Source organism: Pseudopodoces humilis, chromosome 22, assembly GCF_049639895.1.
Source record: "Pseudopodoces humilis isolate 2021_Gansu_Grassland_sample_001 chromosome 22, ASM4963989v1, whole genome shotgun sequence".
Taxonomy (NCBI): domain Eukaryota; kingdom Metazoa; phylum Chordata; class Aves; order Passeriformes; family Paridae; genus Pseudopodoces; species Pseudopodoces humilis.
Window position 1 is genome coordinate 1,690,870 of NC_142221.1, and position 17,567 is coordinate 1,708,436.

Genomic DNA, 17,567 nt, shown 5'->3' on the forward strand with positions numbered 1-17,567 from the left:
CCCGCCCCATGCACCGGAGCCAGGGGGGCGGCCCCCCCCGGGGCCCGGCCCGCCGCGCCCCGGCCGGCGCCCAGGCGGGCAAGGTGAGCGCTGCCGCCGCTGCCGTCGGGGCCGGGAGCGGGGCTGGAGCGGGGCCGGGCTCCCCGCGGCGGCCGGTACCGGGGCTGGGGCCGGGCCGGGGCCGGGGCCGCTCGCTGCCTCCCGCGCCAGAGGGGTGGATTTTTCCATCCCGGCGTTTTCTGGGGCGTTTTGTGCTCGGCGGAGGGAGAGGGGGAAGAATTTCGATTTTTAATTACTACCATTAAAAAAATCAAATTTGCAATTCTTTGGGTGGCCTGATGGATTCCCTGATTGACAGCCGGAATTGACACTCTGGTACCTCTTATCTCGGGCATTTACGGCAATTTCTAATTGCAGGTAGTTTGGGGGGTTTTTCAGCGCCTTGGCTCGCATGGGAACCGAGCGATTACTTCAAGAGGCCCGGGTTAAGTGCAGGCAGGGGGAGAATTCAATCCACATTCAAATTGCTTCATTAAAGAGACGCAGCTTTTGTTGCAAAGGATTTAAATGGCCACTAGAAAGTTCTTATTTATTGTTTTGAGGCGGTTTATATAGGGTGCCCCGCGCTCGCCCGGCGCATGGAGCCGCAGCCTTCCTCTCCCGCTCTCTCCATCAAGGTGATGCCGCCGGAGCCGCTGCCCAAGGGGAGCTCCCGCTGTCTCGACCCGCACTCCCGAGCCATGGTAAGCGGGGCCGGGGGTTGCGGGTTCCAGCCGGGACCCGCCGGGCCGGGAATGCGGGGCCGCAATGGGCCGGGGGTGCCGGGAGCTGTGGGGACCCGCCGGGATCCGCTGGGCCGGGGGCTGTGGGCACGCGTCGGACCGGGGATTACCGGGTCCCGCCGGGGATGTCGGGGGTTTGTGCGTGCTCGCCGGGCCCGGTATGCCGAGGACCGCGGGGACCCGGCGGGACTCTGCGCTTGGGTGCTGCGGGGAACGGCGGGGGCCCGGCTGACGGCCCCGCGGCGGCTCTGCCCGCAGTCGCAGCCCGACGGGGAGCCTCTGCCTGGAGCCCTGGAGAAGGAGGACGCCCGCTCAGCGCCCAGCACCCCTTCCACGCCGTCCGTCTGCTCCCCGCCATCCTCCTCCTCCTCCACGCCGTCGGCCGGCAAAAACGTCTGCTCCAGCTGCGGGCTGGAGATCCTCGACCGGTACCTGCTGAAGGTGAGCGGGGCGGAGGGCGGCGGGGGCGGCGGGGGGCGGCGGGTGGCCCCGGGTCTCAGCCCTTTCTCTGCCGCAGGTGAACAACCTCATCTGGCACGTCCGGTGCCTGGAGTGCTCCGTGTGCCGCACCTCGCTGCGCCAGCAGCACAGCTGCTACATCAAGAACAAGGAGATCTTCTGCAAGATGGACTACTTCAGGTAGGGACCGGGCCGAGGCCGCTCCGAGGGGCTCAGCCCTCGCCGGCCGCCGCGGGGTCGGGGCCGCTCCGGAGCTGCCGTGGGGAAGGTTTGGAAAACTCGCCGGGCTCCCTGGAGCAGCCGGGTGGGAGACGACCCTCGGGAAACGGGGAGAAAGGAAAGAAGGGAATTTTGGGTGCAGCTGCACAACCGCCCAGAGGGATTGCTGCCTTCTGGCCGGGCTGTGCGGGCCGTCCCGAGCTCCTGCTCCTCCCGGCTCGGCGGCGACAGCGCCCGGCGCCGGGGGTGCGGCGTGGCGGGCATGGTCCTGCGGCGGGGAAACGGGACTCAAACGGCCTCGTCCCGGCTCCTGCCGAAGGGTAAATAGGTGCTGGCAGCCTGCGGTGCCCAGCGGCTTTCGGGAAACCCCTGTCAGCTCTGTGGGCCCGCGATGACCGGAGCGTCCGCGGCGGGAGAGTGTTACGGAACGGAAACGAACGACGGGCAGCGGCTGCGGCCCCGGGGCTCGGTCCGAACCCGGGGCTCGGTCCCGACCCGCACACCCGGTGCAGCCTGTCCCGAGGGGAGGATGTTCTGGCTTCGACAGTCTTTCTGTTCTGAACCTTGAACCACGAATTTCCCCCCAATTTGACTCTCCCGAGGGGACTGAGTATTTTGAGCTCCTTGCCGGGCTTTAACTAAACATTGGAAGCCCCGCTCTGACTTTCCCCATCCTACCAGGATGAGGGAATGCTGTTTGACCCGGGAGGAAAGGGAATGGCGGGCAGGAAATGGGAATGACCCTGGCGAGGCGCGGGGGGCTCAGAGCATCCTCCGGCCGCGGCAGAGCTCGGGGCTGCCCGACGACAGCGGGCAGGGGAGCTCGGGGGGAAACCTCAGAGATTCCTCCGATGTTTTTTATTAAAGGGTTTGCGATTACCCGATTTTCCGCAGCTCAGCCCCTGCCCCCGCCGGGTTCGGTGCGGTGCCACCGGGAGTGCGGGGCTCACGGAGGCGGGTGCGGGGCTCTGAGAACCGGGTCAGTCCCGAGGCTGCGGTGCTCTGCGTCCTGCCCTGTGGTGGTTTTTGTTGTTGTTATTACTATTATTATTATCGTTATTATTGTTATTATTTTCAAACCGCAATTTTCGGTGATTTCAGCGAAATTTTCCCCACTCTACACAGAACGGCACAAGGGGGTCCCGGGGCCGCGGTGCTATTTTGGGGCGATTTTAGCGTTTTCATTCAATTATCACCGTTCCGGTGCCGTTGATCTTTGGTTTATTTGTGGTTTGTTTTTAAGAGCGGATCTTTCCAAAGGCGATTTTAAAGTAGCGCCGGGATCTCGAAATGACCTTCGAGCAAATATAGCAAATAACAGTGTTTAAAAAAATCTGTTTCGCGACTCCCCGTCCGAGAAGCCCCGACCCCGTTGGGAGCAGCCGGGCTCTGCGCTCCGGTGCCGGCGGGGCCAAGGGAAATAAAACGAAAATCGCGGAAGCCGCCGCAGGACGCTCCCGGTTCCTGCGGCACCCGTTCGGGGACAGCGGGGCCTCCCAGCCCGCGCTCCGCACTTGTCTTTTGCAAAGAAAGGTGGGGAGAGATTTTTGGAGATATTTTTTAAATTTGATTTTGGTGAATCTCTGAGCGGCTGCAGCGGCGGCGCTCGGGGCCCGGCGGGTGCGGAGCTGCCTCGCTCCCCCCGGCCCCGCGGGGATCGCCGCGGCCCCCGGCCGAACCCCGGGCCGGCCCCGGTGCGCTGCTCGGGGGACGGGCGGGGGTCGCTCCCGCCGCCTCCCGCGGCAGAACCCGCCGGGGTGAGCCACCGCCGTCGGTGCCGGTGTGCGGCGGGAGCCTCTCAACAGGGCTGGGATCCCTTCTGCTGCTCCTGGCGAACTCCCCTCTTCGTTCACTCTCTCGGCCCCCTCCTGCACCCACCCAGCCCTGGGAGCATCCTGGCTGGCACCTTGTTGACTCCAGCCAGCGGAAGCCGGTGCGTGGCACGGGGTAAACACGATCCTCGGGATCCAAACACGATGGATTTGGAAAATTTTATTTATTATTTGAGGCAGATTAAATATGTGGGGTTTTTTTTAAAGCAAAAGAGAAACCTCATCCTAATGCAAGTGGTCCTTGGAGCCAAGGCAGACGGAAGGGGCAGTGAGATGCTCTGCATGGCTTACACGGATGCTCTGTTGCTGCAGCGCTGATTCCCCTCACACTGGGGGTGTTGGGGGATGCTGAGGATGAAGGCTGTCAGGCTCGGGGCTGTCATGTCACAGCCCCACTGCCCACAGGGACTGTGGTCAGGCCTGATCTGTCCAGGTGTCCCTGCTCTGTCCCCATGAGGAGCTGCGTAGGTGCTGGCTCTGCCGTGACTCCATGGCCTTGTGCGTATTTTTAAGCAAATGCTGCTGTTTCCTGTGTCTTGTCAAATAATTACATTTGGCATCTAAGGCTCCAGCGCTTCAAGGAGAACCAAATTAAAATTGGAGCTCATTGAGCAGAACACTGTGTTCCCGGGCCATGCAAGGGCTGCTCACAGCCAAGCTCCCACGGCTCCGGCCGCCCGGAGGTCCAGCATGATCCCGGTATGATTCCTGCTGTGTCCTCGGTAGCAGTCTGCAGGCAGGTGACCTTGGGGTCACTGGCCTGGCTGTGGCTCAGGTTGCCTTCACCCCTCGCCGTTATGTCCCTCTGGGATGATGCTCCTGCTCAGGCACAGTGCAGAGTGAAGGTCCTCACTGAGGCACTGCTGCTGCTCTGCGGTGAGGCTGGGGAGATGTGAGCTGCAGCTGACTCTGAGGGCTGTGTCAGAGGTTCCTACAGGACCCAGGAGGGGACAGGAATGTTTGGAGCTGTGCATGGCCCTGAGGCTGGGTGCCCCTTGTGCTGTCCCCACAGGCAGGGATGGACAGGAGGGCTGAGGGAGCTGCAGCACCCGGGTACAAGCGACATGGGAGAGACAGGATGCACCAGGGCATCCTCCCACCTCTGCTCTTCCCGCACCCCAGATGATGCGGCCGCCCCTGTGGGAGGTGGGATGAGTCTTCCTGGGATGAGTCTCCCTGGAATGAGTCTCTATGAGATGAGTCTTTGCTGGTAACGTTGTCAGTTTCCATCTCCCAGAGTTAACCTTTGGGGAGAGCATCTGCTCATTTGACCACAAACCATGTATGCAGGGCAGGAGCCCACGGCTCTGGTAGCGTTTGGTGATGCTCCAGCTGGTGCCACAGTTCTGGGCTTGGACAAATCGTCTGGCTCTGTGTCTCTTGCTGCAGTGTGGCCCTGTCCCTATTCCCATCCCTGTCCAGGGATGTGCCAGGCAGGCCACAGCCCCTCTGTGGAGTCCCTCTCCTGGTGCTCTACTGCCCCGAGCAGATGGGGCTCTTTGGGCTCTCCCTGCCCTGCGAGCCCAGTGAGCACAAACTCCCGTGTTGTGTTTGAGCTGTGATGGGTGGGGGCAGATTTCTTGCAGGCATTTCTCTCCCCGTTCCTGTGTCCCTGACAGTGGTGGTGCCACGGTGGCTGTCCCTGCAGTGAGTCTCTGTTGGGTGACAGTGGGTGCTGGTGCCTGGCCCTGGCTCTGTCTCTGATCGCTGCAGCGGTGCCGCAGACGGGAGTTGGCCGAGAGCCGCAGGCGCAGCGTCAGTGGCTGCTGGTGCCGCAGGCTGTGCATGCAGCCCTGTGCCTGCGTTGCTGCCTCAGCCTCTGTCTGGGTTCTGCTCATGCCATGGCTCTGCAGGGACAGCAGCAGCAGCCTCTGCCTGTGCTGCTGCCACGGCCTCACGAGGCCCCGCGCCTTTCAGCAAACCCTGTCCGGCTCCCTGGGCACTGCTGCCAACCTGGGGGTCCCACCTGGTCCTCAGGAGATAGCTGGGTGCCTCCCCCACATCCCAGCTGATGTGTGATGGGGATGTTTGGCCTTTTCTGTGTGGTGCTTGTGCCTCAGTTTCCCCATGCCGGTGCTGTGCTCCCCCTGCCTGGGCTGGGGTTCGAGCTGGGAGCGGTGATCACCACGTGCCATTAGCTCCGTACGCCTGCCCCTCGCTTGATACTGCTCAGCAAGTACGACTGTTTACATAGCACATTGTTCAAAGTAATTCAATTTACAGGAATGATCTTTATTTCTAAATAAAAAATTAATACAGTTCTTTTGTTTGTGCGTTTATATAAACGAGCTGGCACAAAGTCAGTTTACAATGTTCCCATCTGAAGTAAATTAGTGAAGTCTCTTAGCTAAGTCTCTGTATAATTTCAGCACAGAAATGTCCTCTTTTTTTTCTTCTTTTTTGGTCAGCAATGGTCAGGCTGAAAAATTTAGACCCTTCTTTTCCTCCCAAATAGTTTTGCTATTAGTAATCCCAGCACAGGACAGTATTTCCACATCTTGCTGGGCCCACGGTGGGCAGCAGCTCCTCGGTGTGGGGTCGGGCACAGGCAGCACACTGGCCCTGGTGGCCTGGCCTGGGCTCTGTCTCTGCCTGTCCACAGAGCCCAGGGCTGCTCAAACCGAAGGGTTTGTGGTGCGGGGTCTCTCCTGTCGCTTGCTGTGGCTGTTTCTTGTCGCTGTTTTGTGCCCGCTCTGAGAGATGCTGGAGCTGCTCGGGCAGCGCTGCCAGTGGCTCTGCTTCCCACTGTGGTGAGGGGCTGGCAGGAGCCCTTGGGAGCTTGAGGTGGCAGTGGCAGTGCTGGGGCTGTGTGAGGAAGTGCAGTGATTGTGTTGGAGCCAGTACCACCTCTGGTGTGGGAGAGGAGATGCTCCCTTCTCTCCTGACGCTCTCGCTGCTGCTCATTGCGTTTATTATTTTAAGCAGCAGTAATGCTGAAATGCAGGTACCAAACCAAGGCCAAGGCTGGCACCTCATGTCAGACACTGACCTGGGTGTTCAGGGGGCCACACCTGCTGCTCCCTTGTGAATCATCTGCCCTTGACCATCAGCATCCTGACAGAAATGGAGGTTTTCACACAAACACCTGGGGAGGGGATCCCGGCTGTCTTGTTGCCTCTTCACTGTGCTGAGCTACCTTCCAGCACAGCTCACTCCAGCACAGTCATCATCCTCTCACAGTGAGGAGACCTCCTCCACGGGGGAAAAAGCAGATGTGTGCGCCTGTACGTGTGAGGAGAGCACACATGGTTTGATTTATGGCAGCGGGAGAGAACCAGCTCTGACACAGTTTCCATCCGAGTGTCACACTGGCTGTTATCAAAATAAAAAACCCACGGGCTCGGAAGCTGATTCACGGCGCTGCGTCACCTCAGCCCCTCAGCCGTGTCTGGCTCCGCAGGGCTGCAGTGAGTTACACCCCACTGCTGCCCACACTGCTGCCACTGCCACGGCAAAGGCGCCGCTGGGGCGGCTCCATCGCATCTCTCCGTGCATGCTTTTGTGGGAGCTGGGGCGCTCGGGGTGAGCCACGGGGCCGGCAGCAGTGCCTGCACCCTGGCATCGTGCTGCCTTTCCCCTGCCTGCCTTCCCCTGCCTGCCCTCACCTTTCCTGCCCTCACCCTTCCCTGCCTGCCCTCACCTGCCTCTTCTCCTCCGCAGCCGGTTCGGTACGAAGTGTGCCCGCTGTGGCAGGCAGATCTACGCCAGCGACTGGGTGCGGCGGGCGCGGGGCAACGCCTACCACCTCGCCTGCTTCGCCTGCTTCTCCTGCAAGCGGCAGCTCTCCACCGGCGAGGAGTTCGGCCTGGTGGAGGAGAAGGTGCTGTGCCGGATCCACTACGACACCATGATAGAGAACCTCAAGCGAGCGGCAGAGAACGGTACGGAGCGCCAGCGGTCACGGCCTCGCCCCGTGCGGGTGTCACTGTGCCCTGCGCTGAGCCTTAGCACAGGGTGTTGGGGTCGGTTCTATCGTTGCCAAAAAGGGGTGATGGGTGGCTCTGGGGGGGGATTGAGCACAAGGCCCTGGGCTGGCAGGGTGCTCGTGGGGTGGCCGATGTGCTGGCAGCACCTGCGGCTCGAGGCAGGCCTGTGTGCCGCAGGCGATGCCTGGTCCTGCACAGCCTGGAGTGCGGAGCGTGAGGAAGCCGCTGGGATCTTGAGGCTGTGAGTCATAAATGTAGAAGGTGGGACTGGCGATTGGACAAAACCTTGCCATCATTTTCCAGCCGCCCTGCCCATCTGGGGTCGTGCCGCTCCCAGCTGGACAGCGCCATGGCCAGCCAGCCTGCGCTGTGACAGCGAGGTCACGCAGCCCTGAGGCTCCTGTCCCTTCCCATCCTCCTGCATGGCAGTGCCCAGAGAGATGCTCAGAGGAACAAATTAGTGGGGTTAGTCCAGAGTGGTGTGCAGGTAGGCCGGGCAGTGCCAGGGCCTGTCCTGTGGTGGAAAGTACTTCAGCACATGGTGGGCACAGGGAGTGACACGCCATGTCCTGACCCATGCAGCATGTGGAAACCATTAACAACCTGACAGGAAAATAATGTGTTTCTACTTACTGTGTTTGAGTAAGAGGACGAAAGCAGAGTGCCCAGTTGGGCGGGAGGGTCCCGGCTCGGGACGTGGCTCACGGCGTGTTGGTCCATATGGTCAGCTGCTGTGGGGGCCTGAGGGAGGTGATGGGGAGCAAGGATGGAGGGGGAGAAGCCACGTGTCCTGGGGGAGCAGAAGGGTGTGAGGACAGCAGGGTCTGGCAGCGGGGAGTCCTGCAGAGCTGTTGCCCCAGATGGGGGCTGGGGTGGGGGGTTTGCTGCTGCTGCTGCTCAGAACAACCTGCTGGTGTGGGCTGAGCACCAGTGTTGGGCACTGCTGGGGCATCTGGTGAGTGTCAGGTGACACTACCTGTGTCCAAGGGGTTTTGAGAAGGGGGTGGGATCACTTTGGAGAGCTGTAGTCGCTGTGGAGTTGGAGGGCCACGCTCCCCCCTCTAGTAATTACCCAGCAATTTCTTCTGCACATGAGGTTTTACATACAAGAAAAATAAACAGATGTTGCTGAAGTCAGAGTCCCATTCATCATCCGAAAAGAACAAGTCAAACTATATGAGAAAGTCCTTCAACTCAAGCCAAGACAATCACAGCCTGGTCCAGCTTGTGGAGCGATGGCCGGGCCGTGCAGGCGCATCCTGGGAGCGAGGCGAGCGCCAGCCCTGCTCAGCTGCCCTCCCTCAGCCATCCCTCAGCAGTGCCAGGAGCAGCCAGGCGTGCCACGGGCTGCAGCAGGGTCCTGGGGAGGACAGGGGCTCTGGCCACCCCCCCTCTGGAGGCTGCATGGCAGCGTGAGCATGGCTGGGCTTGCCCCGACTGCGCTGGGTAAGGGGGAGGTCGGTGCCCCCCTGGAGTGCCCCCCTTGGCGTGGCTGCTGCTCAGAGCATCGCCACCCCAAGGCCATGGGCACGGTGCTGCTGCTGCTGCTGCTGCTCTGGGATGCAGGAGGAAGAGCTGGGTCGGGGTGCTGGGACAATTCAGGGCTGGGGACAGGAGCAAAGAGCCCACTGAAATGCTCTGAGCAAATGAAAGGACTGACGGAGGCAGCGCTCACAGGGTCACAGGGAGCAGCAAGGGACAGGAGTGATGGATGCTGGTGAGCCTGGCAGAGACAGGGTCCTTTCCAAGCCACTCCCTGGAGAATGTGGCCAAGTGGTGACCGCGAGTCAGGCCCAGAGGGACATCAGTGCCCTCACACAGCACCTTGACCCTCCTCCTGCTGCTGTCTCACCTTATTCCCTGTGGCATCCACCACTTGCTGCATTTTTCTTAATGCCACAGTAAACTCTTGGGGAACGGTTGTTTCTCCTTCCCTGTGTGTGGAGGGGCCCAGGGCAGCTCCTGAGTGGCGGTGCTGGCTCCACTCTTTCTGCTCCCACGGCAGCAGGGGATGCTCTGGGTGTCTGTGCTGCTTTTGCAAGCGCTAACCCCACTGCATTATTGCAGGCTGTGATGCCAGGGCTGTTGTCTCTCGGCTGAGGGCATGCTCTGGGTGTCCCACGCTGTGATGCCACCAGGTGTGGTGTCCCCCAGGTGAGCAGCTGCTGCACGTGCTGGGGCAGGCGGCACTCACAGGGTTTCTGTCCTGCAGGCAATGGGATCACGCTGGAGGGGGCTGTGCCCTCGGAGCAGGACAGCCAGCCGAAACCAGCCAAGAGAGCCCGCACCTCCTTCACCGCCGAGCAGCTGCAGGTAGGGCAGGAGGGCCAGCGGGGCTGGAGGGGCCGTGACTCCGCAGGCTGATGCCGAGCCCCTCTCTCCTCTCCTCTGTGCACAGGTCATGCAGGCACAGTTTGCTCAGGACAACAACCCCGACGCACAAACGCTCCAGAAGCTGGCGGACATGACGGGGCTGAGCCGGAGAGTCATTCAGGTGAGGACAGGGACGGGCAGGGGTGGCCACCATGGGCCGAGCAGCCCCAAGCAGGGCAGGGAGGGGGCACCTGGAGGCTGGCACCAGACAGGGCTCACAGCCCGTGGCTCCTCAGCCCAGGACTTGCAGCATCAGCAGCTTCGTGCTGCCTCCCCTGCGCGTCGGCTCCTCTGCTCCCGCAGCGATGCCAGCACTGTTCTTTCTCTGTCTCGCTCGTGGGTTTTCTATTTGTTTTTCCCTCTTACGATGCAATGAATCAAAACCCCAACAGCCCCAGCCATTCGCAATAAATCACTGGGTGGGAAAGCTGCCGCTAGCATGAGGTCCTGGAGCGCTGTGCTCGGTCCCAGCCGCTGACAGGGAGTGTGGGAGCTTCCCCGGCAGCCGTCCCTGCCACGAGCAGGAAAAGTTCACCAGCGGCAGGAAGCATTGGGATGGAGAAGTCTAAAGAAAAAGGGGTTTTGCAGCCCCAGGGGACACAGGGGCAGGGAAGTCCCCATGCCTGATCTGGGAGGGGAGTGCGAGTGCTGCCGTAGGGACTGAGAAAAGTCCCTTCTGCAACTCCCAGCTCACAGACAGCCCAGCTTTGGCTCGTAGTGACATTTACAGTCATCACTTTAACGTTCTGCTCACATACTTTCTGCATACAATAAAAACACGAGTGATTAAAATAAATCTGGAGCTTTCATCCAAGATTGTTTTGCCAATGACATTTAAATTTTGTGTGTGAAAATCTGGCTCGAGTCTCTGTTACTGAGATTCTTCATTTAGCTAAAGATCAAGCAGGCTGCACACCAGGTGATTTTTTATGTGGATGTTTTTTAAAGGCGCTTAGAACAGGAAACAATTTGTCAAATGCTTATGATGGTTTCTTTCTCTGTGGTCCAGTGTGCTCTGCCTTGGTGAGCTGATCTTCACTCAGTCTTGGAGAAGGTTTTTGCTCCCAGCTATCTTTCAAAAAGTAAAGCTTTAGAAACAGATCACCTCTTTAGCATAAAAACCCCCTTCCATACACGTTTTAACTCTAGGATGTCGTTCCCTAACTACCCCTCTAATTAGCAGCAGTGAGATATGATCAGAGATCTCATACCTGCTGCTCACACAGACTGTGGTTGTTTCCCACCACAATACCCTCCTTTCTCAGCTTTAATGTTCTGCTGATGGGGTTCTTGAATATGATAAACCACAAGTGATCAAAACAATATTGTTTTCATCATTCCTGAAGTCACAATTTACCCTAGTTTAAGCTTCTACTCGTTTTTGTCTCCTCTTGCTTCTCTCTTTGCCAGTGCTTGTGTCCCAACTGATCTCAGCTATGCTTTTAGTCTGGGTGAGCTGGGATTGCAGATTAACATTTAAATAAGACCTTGAAAGAAGCTCCCATCATTTGCAGGGAAGCTCTGCAGGGACAAAGCTTTGCAACTTCACTCTTGCTCTGCTGAGTGTAAAACAAGTGGAAACTGGTGAGGTGCAAATTTCTCTATTTCATTCCTTTTATTGCAACCGCTTCGAAGAAACATCCATCCAAGGACCCTGGTGGAGGACCCCACTTTAACCCATTGTGTCTCAGCAGTCACAGCGTTCGCTGCTTTGTTTCAGGTTTGGTTTCAAAACTGCAGAGCCCGCCATAAAAAACACACCCCGCAGCACACGGTGCCACCGTCGGGAGCGCCCCCGTCCCGCATCCCCTCCTCGCTGTCCGATGACATCCACTACTCGCCCTTCAGCAGCCCGGAGCGGGCCCGCATGGTGACGCTGCACGGATACATCGAAAGTAAGAGGCTGCGAGGCTCGGGCAGGGCTGGGGCAGCTCCCGGAGAGGCGATGGCAAAACCCTCCCGGTGCTGCGGCTGTGGGGATGGTGCCCGTGCTGCTGCTGCTCCTCGTGTTTGATAAATTTTGCCCTTGGGATTAAGACGTCCCCAGGAAAGTCAGTGCTTGGGTTTTACCTGCCCGTAGCGCTCTCTGTGTCGTGCAGAAGAGGTGTGAGTGTGTCCTGTGGGGTCTGTGGTGTCCTTCCTGCTCTGGACAGCAGAGCTGCTTTCTCTGACAGTTCCCAGTGCCAGTGAACGATTTGGGAGGGATGGGCGGCTTTGGTCGTGACTGCACAGAGGTTTTGGCTCTGTGGCTCTTGTGAGGTTTCTCCCCTTCCTGAGCCCATGAGGGCTCTGGGCACCTCCTGCTCCCCGCGTGTCCCGGTGGAAAGCATCCATGCCGGATGGAGGGTGGGTGTTGTTTGCAGTAACAGAGGCTGAAGCCTCTTCTCATCCACAGGTCAGGTACAGTGTGGACAAGTGCACTGTAGACTTCCCTACACTGCTCCACCGGTGCACCTCAAAGCAGACATGGAAGGACCACTATCTAATAGGGGTGAGAAGGTAAATGTAGTCCCTGTTCCAGGCTCTGGGGCCAACCCTCCTCTGTAGCCAAGATTTGTGTGTAACATCATTGCCACTGCCGTCTCTTGTCAGCATCACTGCCTCTCCATGACCTCAGGCAGCTGCCACCCTCCCATGTGTCTTCCCTTAGTTTTGGGTTGATGTACCCACTGTTGTCAAAATGGCATCACTGTGTTTTCCACTGGATGCCCCTCGCTGTTGTGACGTGTTGGGACTCTGTGCCTGCATCCCCTGAAGGCTCTCACATCCTCCTGCCTGAATCCTCCCTGGTTTCCCCTTCCTGAGTGCCCTGAACTCTGCCCTGCTCCATTCCTCTGGCACCTGCACGTGTGGTCAGTGTGAACAGAAACTGGCTGGTAATAATGGAGCAGGAGGGACCTCCAGCATGTGCTAACTTCCCAGTTTTCCACGAGTTAACAAAAAGGATTAATATCTTGTGGATTGCAGTGTTGCTTAAAAATAATAACTGGCTGTTACAATATCTGAAGTAGGAATGTTATTTCACAATGTCTGGCAATATTGCATGTTGATATTTTTCTGTTCAGCTCTTACAGTATCTGTTCTAACACACAGCTTGTTGGGGGCAAGACTTCTCAAACATGCCTAGGTTTGGAGGATTTTATTTAGGACCCTAATTTCAGTGACTTCCTTTTGAGGGAACACCGAGCCTTTGGCAACTCTGAGTGGTTTTAGCTTTTCTCTTTACTGTTAGAAGTTCTCAGCTCCTCTCTTTTCAGATCTCTCTCTTCCCAGTGCAGCAGTATATTGAGCTCTGTTTCAATGGGCAGAAACAGGGGCACAGCCAAGATACTTTTCAGAATAAATTCTACCATTTTGTCATATCTGCCCAGCAAGCTGCAGAGTTTTTCTGAAAATATTACACAGTCCTGGTGATGTAGAGAAGCTTCACTGCAGCAAGCAGCTCCTGATTTAAATGCAATTACTGGCTTGCAGCTGTTGCAGAACAGGGTTCTCAGGACACGGAGCTGCCCCCCAACCAGCTCCTTTTCTAAACAACCACTTGCGTGTTGAATTCCTGAAAACTGAAGCTTTTTTTTTTCCCCACATCCAAAAAATTTTAAAAGCAGAGGTAGCTGAGATCCTGTCAAAACACAATTAAACGCTGAGTGGGTGTTTCCCACCCTCCTCTCGGGGTGCCCAGTGCAGCAGCTGGTGAGAACTGAGCTGTGACCACCTCAGCAGCTGCTTGTCCTGCCCGAAGGCAGGGGAGGTGCTGGACCCTCAGAGCAGGAGGTGCAGTGTTTGAGGGGAGCCTGTGCTCATCAGTGAGTGAGGTGCTGGACCCTCAGAGCAGAGAGGTGCAGTGTTTGAGGGGAGTCTGTGCTCATCAGTGAGTGAGGTGCTGGACCCTCAGAGCAGAGAGGTGCAGTGTTTGAGGGGAGCCTGTGCTCATCAGTGAGTGAGGTGCACAGTCAGGTTTGTCGGGTCATGGTCTTTGTCTTTCTTGGTAGCTGCTGTATCATGGGACAGATGGATGAACTGCTGGGTTTGGGGTGCTGCCCAGTTTTGTTTGGTGCACCTCTGCCATGGACCTGTCCAACTTGGGCTCCTCAGTGGCAGCTCCTTCCCTGGGCAGGGCTGGCAGCTCCTGGGCAGAGAATGCTTCCAGAGAGGGTTTTCCTGCAAGGAAGTGGCTGCCGCAGCAGAGCCTGTGCGTGTGCTCCACTGCTCCCTGCAAGCACATCGCCGTGGCACAAAGGCCTCTGTCTCTGGAAGGCGCTGACGCTCCCTTTTTTCCTCCAGGTCATCCTCTTTCAGTACTGACTGCGCGGACTCTTCCTCACCTGCCCGTGGCCCTACCAGCAGCGCTGCCCCTCAGCCGCTGACACAGCGCCCAGCCCTCGGCAGCTGCCACCAGTCCCGCGGGAGAAGCTCAGACCCAGCACTCTCAGTTCTTTCCATTGACCAGCACCTCACGTCCGCTCTGATTTCTCCAGCGACACTCTGTGTATGTGTGTGTTGAGTGCAGAGTTACATTTTACACTTGTTTCTTGTGGACTTTGTAGAATGACCGTGAGTCTCTCCAAGGCAGTGCCAGCCACAGTCAAAACTGGTGACTCTACTGTGCTTGCAAGTCTTGCTCCCAACCCATGGGAATATGAACAACCCAGAACACACTGAGTCTCAGGGGGGTCGGTGATCACCTCTGAACACAAAGGAAGGAGGAATTTACGTGGTTTGGCCTGATTCTCTTTTTGCACCAGTGAAGCAGTTCCTGGACATCCCTCCTTCTTTCCACTCGCATCTGCGAAATTTGAAATTGGCTTTTTGGCTCAGCAACTCGATACATAGACAGACCTTCCCGAGCCAAACTCGCAGGTAGCTGAGACTCCACCGAGTGGAAAACATGATGCCAGCTGGAAATAGGCAGTTTTTCTTCCTCCTCAAAGTGCTTTAGAATCACATGTCCTTTGATCACTCAAAGGTAAGTAAATCTTAGTGTTTTTTCCCCCCGTTTTATAGGAGGGGAAGCAGAGATGTCCTAAACTGAGAGGAACCATGAGGGTTGGTGGCAGAGCCAGGTTTAGCACCCTGAAGTTTTTGATTGCTGACTTGTTCTTAGAACACTGAATATCTCTCTCCTCTCACAGCCATCTGCCAAATCTTCTTTTTTTTTTAAAAAAAAGTTTTTTACTCTCATTCTTTATTATCAAGCTACATTATTTCCTTGGAGTCATATTGGATCACAAATGGGTGATTTCAGAATGTACCTACAGAAAACTCTCAGACAATCCATGCTCTGGGACTGGGAAACACTCAATGGAAGGTGGCCATAAAGGTGTAGAAATGCTCTGCCCTGCTGTGGACTCAAGCTCAGTCAGTGGAAAGAGTTGGGTAGAAACTGGAGACCAGTTAAAGAGGTGAAGGCCACGGTAAGGCCAGCAGGAACCGTGGCTAGCCGAGCAGACAGCAAGGGGATGGTGTCTTCCTTTGCCTGGCAGCATTGCTCTGATCCCCTCTGCCCTCCTGTTCTCCCTTGCTGGGTACGGCTGTCGGTCCTGCCAGGCCCTGGGATGAGGGTGCATCCCGGGAGAACGGCTGGGCTCACGGCAACGGCAAAGGAAGTGCTCAGCAGTCTGGCCCCAAGTCAGGAAAATGATCCTTCATTGATGGTAATAACGAAAAGTAAACAAGTGACCTCTGCCAGCCCTTCTCAGTTTGCACCGAGCCAAGAGCAGGTCTGTAACAAAACCTCTCTCCACGCAAGCACATGGGTCTGTCCTGCTGTGAAGTGTCTGTGAGGCTGCTCTCCCAAGAATGTGAAAGCCTACCCTGAGCCACAGCTAGTGAGGGATATGACTGAACCGTGCCCGAGGAGCAGGAGATGGGAATCCATCCGTTACATAACTTGTTTTGAACTGGAACCGTAGATACGCGTGTTTTCCTCTCTGGGAGATCCTGGATCAATCCATGGCATGGGCCGGGTGGGCAACCATCCCACTGCTCTGGCCAGCCCACACTGCACACGTGGGGAGCCTCCTGCCCGTGTCCCTGAGCTCCGTGTGACACCAGCAGCCAGCCATATGGCTCCAGCTAAATGGCGAGGAACGCTCCGGGAGTGGCGTGGGGAGATGGGAGATGGGGATGTCTGCTGAGGTGGCCACCGAGATCTCTTGGTTTGAGGAGTAACTGAGCACAAGCACACGTTGATATTGGTTGGAACAAATCCGCGCACGCGCGCTCCTCTGCGTGCGTGCATTATCAGAGTGATGGTACTACCTCGGACAGCTGGGCCAGTATCTGTCAGAGTGCAGCCAGCAGCTCCATTCCCAATTCAAAATAACATTTGAAAGGAGAGAGGGGAATTAAGTCCACAAAATATTATTGTCACCTCCTGATGTGGGACCGTTTCCAGAGTGTGACCAGTGACAAGGCGCTCCCGCACGCCTGACCCGACCGGAACCACCACTGCAGAGGCGTCCCCTGGGCGAGGGGACAGTCACCAGCTCCACCAGTGCAGTCCTTTTTGTCCTTGTTGGTAGCAATGAGGGAAGGATGAGTGTTCCATTGGCTGGCTGCTGGTGAGTGTTTGTCATCACAGGTTGAGGCGGCTGCTGTGTCCTTGTGCCAGCCTTGAGATGCTTGTAGGGGCTGGGGGGTCACCAGGGCCTGACTTTGTTCTCCATTTGTGCTTGCACATCCTAATGACCATTTAGTTGTGGAATTAGTGCCATAAAGGAATGGGTGGTTACCCCATTTGACACTGAAGGAGAGACTTCAGGCTGTAACTTGCCCTGACATCCCACAGTCTCTGAGATTGCCACAACTCTTCTGTTGAGGGAGAAAAGGGTTTGATGTCTTCTCCCTTCTGTCTTGGCAATGCAATGAAAGGGAAACCATGAAATATGTTATCTGCTAAATACCAACTTGATCAGAAAAACCCCACTTGTGAAATGTCCTGGAAATCCAAGGGTTTGTAAGCGATACACGGCAGGGCCGGAGCGCGAGGCAGGGGCCGAGGGAATGTAGGTGTTTCTCTCCAGGGACCTGGGCTCACCACAGACTGTGCTCGGGGCACTTCCCCCCATAAGTAGCCAGGAGCAGCTTTGCTAATTCAGAAATCAGGCTCTGTTTATATTAAGCCCAAATTGTTTGCAAAAACTGGAAGCAATTCAGCTTGTGCAGTTTTAGAGCTAATTATGTGTATGGAAAATACTCAACTGTACCAAGAATGTAAGAAATCTTCTAATTTATTCAATACATTGTTTCACAACATATTTCACACTGACTGTTGCCACTGAACCAAACCTTATCTCAGGTCATTTGCATTCATCTCCTGTATGTGGATTAAAAAAAAAAATAAAATTAAAGTCATTCTCATTTTCTTAGTTTATTCAGTAATTGCCAGATGGGTTCTGGTGCAGCAATGCAGACTCCACGCACTAAACTTTTCCAGTTGCTATTTACAAACCCTTTCGCAGACAGAATCCACTGAAGACAGCCAGTGAAAGGCTCTTCACTCCAGTTTAATAAGGTGATTAACAGAGCTCTGCTCTGGAAGTGGGATGGTTTCAGGTTTTATCACCAGTGATTTTTTTCTGGCTCATGCTGGTTAACCCAATGCCCGAGCTAAAGGTGCTTACAGAACTCACTCGTTGGGACAGGGAGTGGGAACCAATCCTGCACTACTATCAGTGATTTATCTGCAGGATGCCAACTAAACACCAGTTTTATTTCATCTGCCAATCATTTTGTTGTAGCATGTTGCAATTCTGCATGTCTTGGCTACAATGGTTAAAAAATTTTTTCTCTGAATGAGTGGACAGTCAAGACTAATATTTATTTTAAAAAAGTAAAACAAAATTGTAAGCACTTTTTGTAAAACCAATGTCTGTTTTGTTACATACTTTTAATGTTGTGCTTTGTAAATGTCTTATTTGTGTAATAAATAAAGTTAATGCAAGTAGAAGTGCTGGCACTTACATCCAGAAAAT

The 17,567-nt window shown here is 56.2% G+C and overlaps 1 protein-coding gene across 5 annotated transcripts; it reads left to right on the top strand.

The window, feature by feature from the left end:
* Window positions 1–8: 8 nt before the first annotated feature.
* Window positions 9–17,566, top strand: LHX6 (LIM homeobox 6). Of its 5 annotated transcripts, XR_001331901.2 has the most exons (11): window positions 9–83; window positions 603–743; window positions 1,041–1,223; window positions 1,300–1,421; window positions 6,953–7,173; window positions 9,431–9,531; window positions 9,617–9,712; window positions 11,312–11,486; window positions 11,987–12,090; window positions 13,876–14,557; window positions 14,788–17,566. XR_001331901.2 is itself a non-coding variant. In XM_014258049.2 (10 exons), the coding sequence occupies exons 1-10, from the start codon at window positions 9–11 to the stop codon at window positions 13,894–13,896; spliced, it is 1,239 nt and encodes a 412-aa protein (XP_014113524.2). In that variant the 3' UTR covers window positions 13,897–14,599. The 5 variants fall into 5 exon arrangements, 4 of the variants coding, with proteins under 4 accessions (XP_014113524.2, XP_087921948.1, XP_014113526.1 ...); XM_014258049.2 differs by lacking the exon at window positions 14,788–17,566 and having other exon boundaries at window positions 13,876–14,599; XM_088065822.1 differs by lacking the exon at window positions 14,788–17,566 and having other exon boundaries at window positions 11,987–12,082; window positions 13,876–14,599.
* The last annotated feature ends 1 nt before the right edge of the window (window position 17,567 follows it).